Here is a 9,905-nt window from a genome sequence, read left to right on the forward strand (position 1 = left end):
TCGGGGGGTTTGTGTAAATAGGCATTTCAATGTTACTTTATTGTTGATATCTAATCGATTCCTTATATTCCGGTTAATCTGCCTTGGTTTCTTGAATCTGGAGCCATGTGACATCATTCCGGAAAACGGAGTCCTTCCTTCCATATAAGGAGAGGCCAAACTCGGACCATGTACGTCACAGCTGGGGGCGTGTCTTACGGGAAGAGCCTGAGCTGTAATCCCTCAACAGGATTCAACTGCTGCTCTGCATTGAACAACTGTCCTGGGACATTTACGATCTAAAGGCAAAATCAATCAAAGATTAACATACTGTATAACTTCTACAGGGTGTAAATAATCCTGACAAATCTACATTATTCAACCAAAAATAACATGGAAATGCACAGTGATGGAAATACACACCAGTAAAAATAGATCATTAGATTACAGTTATTTATCATATTTAGGCTAATCAGTTTATTCATTCAAGCCAACAAATGAAATACAAAAATAATGAATTAAATGTTATATAAAGATAAAGCAAATCTATTGATTTCCTATGAAGTTGGAATAAGCATCCATAAACTTTTGCTCTTCAATGTGAAATATTTAAAGTGTCATTAAAGCTCAAAACTACTTCTTTTTTCACTGAAAACAAATGGTTTTGGGAGTGAAGTTGTGCTGGTGAATGATTTATGTCCAACTTGAGATTTTAGTCCAAACATTTGGTAACTTTTTATACATAAGGCTGATATTACCCTGTCATTAGCATGAATAAGGTGTCGTGAAGGCTGTCCTTAAGTGTCATTCGTTACTTTAACCCTAACCCTTTGTTAACCTCACCCCTAACCCCTAACCACTAGCATAACCCCACTAGATCCCTCCACCTCGCTAAAAATTCCAACATAGCTCCAAAGGTGTCATAATTTAGTGAACCGTACTTAATGACATGCAGCCTTCCTGACACCTTATAGATACTGTAGACTCAAACACCCGCAATCTCTCTCCTTGCCCCACCTGTAAATATGTATATATCTGTATTCTTTATACTTTTTATATAATTTTTTCTATTTTTATTTAATATTTATGTATATCCTCTATTATTGTATTGCTTTATTGTCTTCATTGCACCTATTTTTTGGGTGTTTTTTGGGGTTTTCTGTGTTGCCTTCTGTTGTCTTTTTTATTGCACTTTGATCTGTCATTACAGTTAATTTCCCCACTGCGGGATCAATAAAGATACTCTACTCTACTTATTCGTACTAATGACAGATAATGATACTGATGATGTCAGCCTTATGTATAAAACTTAATGTAAAGTGTTACTCAGTATTTCATTTGGCATGTTTCTTTGTAAAAATGTAAGAGGGTTGAAACCCTGCAATCATAATTGAATTTTGCTGTTGCCTGAGAATGGTGGTTTGTGACGTTTTGGGGACTTCTTACTTCATGAACCACCACTGTTGGCCCTGCCCCTCCTAATAAAACTAGTACATGTGGACTCTGCAATCTGTGGGTTGGATTGAGATAATTAGAAATAGAGAGGTTGTGAGTATTGAGTTGCTAGTTAGCATAGCATAGATTGTTCTTTGGAGATTTTATTTATACTATTGACTGGGCGTGTCTTAACTGTTCCTGGTCAAATCAAGGCATTTTTTAAAAATTTCCAGCCTAGACTGTTGTCAGGGTTTAGTCACTCTTTAAAGGGGACCGATATATAGAATCTGTCAAATTTAGTGATGTTTGTGTTTTTATGTCTGAATGAATATAACGGACAAATATGGTGACACCAAGAACTTCTGTCATACTCTGAAGCTAAAACCGATGATAGTGGCTTTGTTTTGGAAATAGAGCAAGGCCTTTAAGTGTGATTTGGAATGAATGAATACTGACGTGAAATGTACGAACGCTTTCACAAAAATCAAGTATTTTACTTAAGGTCTCCAAATGCACATAAATCAAGTCAACATTTTTTTGTACTAAGAAAAGTTTTGAAGCGATGCAGAATGTAGCTTCACCCTAGAAAGAATACAATTCTGAAGGGTCTCATGATGAACTATAGAAGAGAAGTCATTGTTAGCTGGGATGCAGTAAAGATTTTACGCGCAAATCCACACCGGAGAGAAACAAATTATTTTCTATGTTTGTCATAAAAATTGTACTGTTCCACAGCAGTTTGTAATAAAAGAAAGTCATAAAAAGCATAGTCTGAAGAGGCACATGAGTCCACATGGGGGAAAAAGCCACAAAGCTGACATGTTTTTGCCATTCAGCCTTTTCAAGTTACAAAGACTCATTTTGATAAATTTCCTTTAACTCAGGTCAGAAGGAATTAATAAGAAAAGGAGGACAAAGTTTTACTCATACTTGCTAACTTTTCAATTACTTAAACTAAAAACCATTTAAAAAGACTAAATTGCAACTACACTGTATTTGCAGCATTGAATCAGTGTCAGAAAGCAGGTTGGGCTGGTTGGATGAATATAAAGAATGAGTTTTGTTTTCAGTTGCCTGGATGAAGAGTTTCTCTTAGCAATGTGGTATAAGACACAGCAGCGGAACACACCAAGCCACTATCAACTTGTTGTCATGACAGATAAGGATAAAACCAGGACCAGAGTCTCTTATAATATTTAAAATGAGTTTACCCAAAAGTTTAGATGCTCAGGCAGAATCAAAGTATACAAACCCTTATGCAGTGGATGTAATCCGGACTAAAAGAAGAGATCTGGTTTACGGAATCTCACACACAGAGGATCTTTTGAATCTTCTCGTTACTCATGGAGTCATTACAGCAGTGAAGAGATCCATCGTTTTGACCCTCAGGAGTCGCAAAGATCAGAACTCGAGGATCTTGGACATCGTAGAGTCCAGAGGGGAAAGAGCATGTCGCAAATTCTTCCACCCTTGTCTCATGTTGGCAGAGCCTGAGCTTTACCAGCGAATCAAAACCTTTGTTGGGGATGTGAACGAACACTTTCAAGACCCAAGAAGACAGCTAATAGGGTATTTACTGGAGATGGATAAGGTTATCAAAACTTCCCAAAATGAACCTCGAAGGACTAATGTGCTTCTTTCCCCTGGATTAAAAGCGAGGATTCAGAAGAATAGAAGAAACATCCTGGAACTTAAAAAAGTAGAGGATAAACTAACTAAAGGTATGTCTGACCTCATTCAGCTGATAGCAACAAATGGAGACATGGCATTACTGGAAAAGTTTTTAAATGACACAGATATCAACACAGTTAATTCCTCCAAAAATACATTGTTACATGTTGCAGCAGAACATGGGAATGTATCTGCCGCTGAGCTGCTGATCTGTAAAGGAGCCAAAGTGGACCTGCAAAATAACACTGGATGCACGGCCCTTCACAGAGCAGCCAGCAGGGGGCACACTGACATTGTCAAAGCTCTCATCCAAGCAGGTGCACCCATCCATGTTGTAGATGATCAAGGTAGAACTCCCGTTCACTTGGCTGCAGAACAACTTCAGCTAGAGAGTGTAAGTGTTCTGGTCAAAGAGGAGGCCTCACAGCCCGAAAGCCTGAGAAAGAACACGTTTCTGCACATGGCAGGCAGAGAAGATAACTGGAAGCTGATGGAGTTACTGCTGCAAAATGGGGCCCCTGTTGATGCAATGAACAACCAAATGAACACAGCATTGTTTTATGCAGTCCAGGAGAGCAATAGCAAGGCTGTGGAAGTTCTTCTAAATGCTGGAGCTAAAGTGAACTTTGACATCATAAACGAAGCCCTAAAGTCCAAACAAGACACAATCCTCCAACTGCTGCTTGGTGAGATTTTACATTTTACGCTTTAGTTCTTAATGCTGTAGTATGTAGAATGTGATCCTTGTATAAAAACAACCACGCTTCCCCCTCCCCTCCTTGTATTGCAACCTATCGTCCCTTACCAGTATCCTCGTGAACACGCACAACTGCGGACCTCTTAGCGACTTTTTTCTTAATAGATACGAGTGACAAATGTAAAAACTTTATCTTGTGTTATTGGAGAGTTTTCTGGTGTTTTAGAGCAGCGATTCTCAACTGGTGGGTTGGAACCCAAATGTGGGTCTCGGACATGTACTGGGTGGTTTGCGGACAGCTGGTCAAAAATAAATACATACTTAATATCTCTCATGTTGGACTTGTCTTTTATTTTTGAAAGAAACGTTTCTTTTGACAAATGTGGGTCACAGGGTGCGACCAGTTGAGAATCCCTGTTTTAGAGACTCTGACAAAGCTTGTATCACTCTGTAGTTACTGTAGTCCACGCAAACTCAAAGCCGACCCCCATAAATCCGTTCCGCCCGAGTATGTTTGGGTCTTTAGACTGTTCCTTCTCCACGTTGGTCTTCCTTTTTCCTCTTGCTTTGCCGTGTAAGCGTTGTACCTAACACCGTCATGGAGACTTCTCCTGCTGGAATATCCGCCATTGCACTTTACTACAGAAGACATTAATGCGCATCAACTTTTGTCGGGCAGCCAATAGCAACACCCCAAAACTGTTCATGGAGCACTCTATTTGTAAAAAGATCTCTGATTGGCTGAACGGTCACATCATGCTACTGGATTTCTAAACCTCATCTATAGAGCCCAGAGAAAATGTAAAAATGCACTGTCCTTTCAGAACACTTTTGAATTACACCAAACAAAGCCAAAAAAAAAAAACTTATATACTTTAAACCTATCACATTTGTAAGCATGTGTCCTCACCACAGATAAATCTCAAGGATTCTTGGGTGAAGATGTACTGGGTCCTGCTCTCTTTACAACTGTGAGACTGAATCAGGACCGAATGATGGACCTACTGATAAAGGGCGGAGCAGATGTGAACATCTGGAACAAAAAAAGATACACTCCTCTCCTACTGTCAGCAGAGCTGGGACACACAGAGGTGTTCAGGTGATGTCCTCCAAAAGTCATATAAACATCAAAATCGTTCCCCAATTTAACAAAACATGATGATGTGGTAAGTCAGTCAGGGGATTGTTACAGCTGCGAAGTGATCCACATTATGGAAAAGTTCTTCTTCTCCACATCCTTAAAAGTAACTAGACCATATGTTAGAAGAGCTGGTATTGATGTGCATCGTGCCAATGTGAACACGCAACCAAATTCTAGAGCACACGTGTCAAACTCATGGCCAGGAGCCAAATCCAGCCTTTTAGAGCATCTAATTCGGCCCGCAGGAGAAAGTAAAAATGACAGGGAAAACATTAATCATTGTGCAAATGAAACTTAACAATATTTGCAGGGGTTCACAGTTTTTACTGTGCTTAAATTGCATGATTAGTCATTTTTTAATGTTAAACAGTGAAAAAAACCTCAAAATTCCTACAAAATCTTTATATTTTCCTCAAATGCTGACCTAATATTCCCTTAATAAAATAGAAATTGGTAAAAAAAAAAAATTGGGACTCATATCTGTCACTTAATGTCTGGATATATTGGTTTCTTACATATTTTGTATTTTATGTAAACGTAGAAGTGTAAACTAGGACACAATAATGTTAAAACTGCTCGTTTTCCTGCATAAAATCTGTGGCACACTAGAGATAAAACTACTCCGTATTTGGCCCCCTCGAATGTTTGTTTTGGCCTAGCTTTTCTATTCGACTTCACACCTCTGACAGAGAGCTGAGGAGAAGCAAACGATTGACACACTGATGTGCTTTACTTTCGCTTTGTTATTCTTTCTGCTTTTTACTGCAGAAAATGTAATCCACGCTGTACAATCTGAGTTATAGCATCAAAACAAGTAGCTCTGTAACTGTTGGGGTTTTCACTGTCACTTTGGAACAGATTTGAAAACACAAACTGAGGCAAATGTAAGTGATAAAATTATCAGCTGTTCTATTCGACCCGAGTTCAGCACTATTCCAATGTTTGAACCTCACCCTCCTCTGTCATTTTGAGTTCCTGTCCTTTCAAAACCACTTCCACTTTGTATTAATCTCGCTGACAGGTAACAGAGGAATAATTAATATCACAGTACAAGAAGTCAATGACCCTCTGAGAGTGACTTGTTCCTTCACAATGGTTTGTAATAGCATTCTACATGCTGTGGTGTTTGATTTTCCACACTTATGTCCACATGGAAGTGTTTTGAACATCTGAGCAATAGTGAACACATTTAGCAATGTAGTGTTTCGGTTACACTACTCCAAGTTTTATACATAAGGTTGTCATTACGCTGTCATTATTATGACAAGACACCTGTCATTCGCATGAATAAAATGTCATGAAAGCTGTCATTTAGTGTCATTTGTTTCCTTCAGCCTAACACTTTGTTGCCCTAACCACTAACCCTAACTCTAACCGTATCCGTAACCCTAACCCTAAAATTACCCCAGAAATGACAGGCAGAAACATACCCAAACACTCCACCTCCAACCCATACCAACACCACTGGTTAGGGGTTGGAGGCTGGAAGCTGGGACAGGTCCAAACAGACCCAGTTGTGGTTGTTAGCCCAGACAGGCTCCCATTTCTGACCTTACAAAAGAGGGTCCATGCAGAGTGTGCACCCATCTTCCACTGTCCCTGTCTCATTCTTGTTAGCACTGGCACTGCATATATACTGAAACAATATTCCAAACCTTTTGATGAGTGACACAAGGACGAGGGGAACATGAATGACAGGCGTGCCTACCTTTGATTCCCTATCTAACTGGGGAGGCTCAGAAATCCCCACCTAACCCTAAGCCTAACCCCTAACCCTAACCCTACCTAACTCCACTAGATCCCTCGACCTAACCCAAAAAATGCCAACATAGCTCCCAAGGTGTCATAATTTATCGAACGATACTTAAAGGCACACTGCTCACTTTTTGACCTAAGGAGTTGACCCATATGAGTTATTTTAAATGATTCCTCAGGCCAATATACAGCGCTTGACAGTATCAAGTATCAGTATCACCTGGTCATGGCCGAGGCAAGCAAATCTGACCCACCTTACCCCCGGCGCCGGACACCACCCCGTGCACGCCAGGTCGCCCGTCCCTGTCCGCAAAGATCCCGGCCGCCGCGCCGACCCCCCTGAAAAGTGGACCGAAGGCGGCGGTGAGACCAGGGAGTAGCCTCCGGTGCAAGCCAAACTCATGGCCAGCCCGACCGATCCTTATCCCGAAGTTACAGGTCAACTACTGTCTGCATACACAAACCAAAAGACAAGGGAGGCCCGACTGACTGACTGTTGATTTTTGCGACAGTGCTGCGGTGCTTGTGGCCGCTAGGTGCGCTTAACGTGAAAGTAACAGGTCTAGCACCCCTAGTGGCCAAAAGTTACACAGTGTGCTTTTAATGACAGCCCTTGTGACACTTTATTAATGCTAATGACATATAATGACAGTGTTATATCATAAAATATGTATCAAACTTCAAAGTAAAGTGTTTCTCATTAGTTTTTCTTCTGTTTTTAGAGTGTTGGTTGCAGAAAATGCTGACCTAGATGTAAGATTATCTGACTTCTCCTCTGCCTTGCATCTGGGTGTGCAGAGTGGCAACACTTCTATAGTTCGGGCACTGCTGGAAAAAGGCATGGACCCCGACATTAAGACAGTTAAGGGCTTTACTCCCCTGCACGTTGCCGCTCATTATGACAGAGCAGAAATAGTGGCTCTGTTGGTAAAAGGCGGCGCACAGGTAACTGTTACACTGTCTGTTTGTGAAATGATTCAATGCGTGACTCTACTGAGGGATGTTCTCTGTTTAGGTAAATAGTGTAGACCAGCAGGGACTGACCCCTCTACACATAGCCAGTCAGCTGGCTCACACAGACGTGGTGGTCCAACTGGTTCAGGGCAAAGCGGCCACAGAAGTGAAGGACAGACAGGGGAGGACAGCTCTGCACTTGGCCGCTCACTCAGGAGGAAAGAGCTCCCTGATAGACTTGCTGCTTTCTGCCAACTCCAATGTAAATGTCTCGGATAACGAGAAAAAGACGGCGCTTCACCTCGCTGCCATGGATGGGGACAAACACGTGGTAGCTTCACTGTTGTCCCACAAGGCAAAGGTTTTAGTGAGAGACATGGATGGCTCTACACCTCTGCATTATGCAGCTGCTGGTGGGCACGCCAGCATCGTGTCCATTCTTCTCCGTTCAGTCAACAACAGAGGGCTTGAAGACAGGAATGCCTGGAGGAAGACATCGCTGCATGTTGCAGCTGAAAAAGGACACGATGGCGTGGTGGTTGTGCTCTTAGAGACGGGGGCAAAGGTCAACGCCACAGATCAGAGTAAAGACACTCCTCTGCACTGTGCTGCACGTGGTGGCCATCCAAGTGTTGTGGAGAGGCTTCTGAACTGGGGCCAAACGGGGCCGAAAGGACAACAAAATATGGTGAATCTGCAGATGACAAACAAAGTGGGCAAGACGGCGCTTCAGGTGGCTGAGAGTGAGAACTCACCACAGCATGAGAACATTAGCATCATACTCAAGAAAAGGATGCTTCTCATCAAATAGATTTAGATAGACTATAAAGCAGTGCTTATACTAGAGCTGAGCAATATATCGAGATTCAAGATATATTGAGTTTTCTATTTTATAAAGAATTACAATATTGCCTATATTGATATATACTTTAGATTTTATAGCTTATTTTGTTTTAGGAGTCGCTGCTTGTTTGATGGATTGCTGAAAGCGTTTTAACCCAGACCTTCCTCATAACAAGCCACACTACAGAACTCACTCACACGTGCTGTCCCTTAAGGCTGGGATACACTGTGCGATTTTTTCAGTCGTTGTACTCAGCTCCAGCTCAAACTGTGCGACTAATGTGCAGAGCCCGAATGTGCGCAGCTCACGATTCATGCTCTCACACTATACGGACCGACACTCTGACACGATCAGACTGCTCACACTGTACGTTCATGCACGACACGTCGGGGTGTTGTTTCCAAAAATGTAACGTACAAATTAGAAGAAGAACCCAGAAGTGGAGAGACACTCACAAATCTCAACAAAAAGAGCTTTAAAAAAGAAAAGACGACAATGTGATGGACAGGAGCTGGCTGGACAGACGTGGGCAGTACAGTCCGTCAATTTTATTGCGATCCTACGGTGTTCGCGCATTTTCAGTGTGAGAGTTTAAAGTAAGCCGGTCAGTGGCACTGCTTTAACTGTGAGATACCCTCACGAGGAGCGACTGGATTTCAAACATGTTTGATTTCCTTACGACCATACAACTGCTGATCGGGAGCTGGTCGTGAGGTGTTAATCGCTTCTTGTGACCCCATGAATACTACACGATGCATGACACACGATTTAGCAGAGACTCGCAAAATCCCAAAAATAGACGCACGAGTCGAAAATCTGCTCAAAATGGGACAAAAACTGCATAGTGTAAGCCTGCCTTAAGAGGAGAAAAAGACTAAAGTGAAACATATTGTGCAGCTATTTGTTAGTAAATGTGCCTGTGTGGCATTTTGGAAAATTCAAACTTAATCCAGAATTTTTTTTTTTGGTCAGACTTCATTTTAAATAAAATTATTGAGATTTGTATCATATTTTGCTATTTTGAGAAAAAATATGGAGATGTGGGTTTTGGTCCATATCACTGGTTTAGTTTAGAAACTTCAGATAAACACAATTCTGCTTCTCATCCAGTGAGCATCATCATCACAAAGTCTTCCTCAATATTGCGTGACTTAAAAAGAAACCTGTAATGTTGGGCTTCTTAATGACTGTGCTGACAATAGAAAAGACATTGTTGTCTTGCTTCTATTAAAATTGAAAAGGTGATTATGTTCAATAAAGAGTAAGTATAGATTTTTTTTAACCCAGTATTTGTTTTTTTAGGAACAGAAATCAAAACTAACAAAACAAAACAAAACAGAAATTTTAGGGATTGATAAAACATTTTTATCCATTGGTCAGTGTTTGTATTAAATACATCTAAAATACATTTTACAAAGACCAACCGC

General features: G+C 41.0%; 1 protein-coding gene across 1 annotated transcript; it reads left to right on the forward strand.

The window, feature by feature from the left end:
• Window positions 1-2,617: 2,617 nt before the first annotated feature.
• On the forward strand, window positions 2,618-8,445 carry caiap (CARD- and ANK-containing Inflammasome Adaptor Protein). The gene is made up of 5 exons (XM_028444019.1): window positions 2,618-3,046; window positions 3,086-3,773; window positions 4,700-4,883; window positions 7,403-7,625; window positions 7,696-8,445. Exons 1-5 carry the CDS (start codon window positions 2,618-2,620, stop codon window positions 8,443-8,445), a joined length of 2,274 nt encoding a protein of 757 aa, XP_028299820.1.
• The last annotated feature ends 1,460 nt before the right edge of the window (window positions 8,446-9,905 follow it).

The sequence above is a fragment of the Gouania willdenowi genome, chromosome 4, assembly GCF_900634775.1.
Source record: "Gouania willdenowi chromosome 4, fGouWil2.1, whole genome shotgun sequence".
Classification (NCBI taxonomy): domain Eukaryota; kingdom Metazoa; phylum Chordata; class Actinopteri; order Blenniiformes; family Gobiesocidae; genus Gouania; species Gouania willdenowi.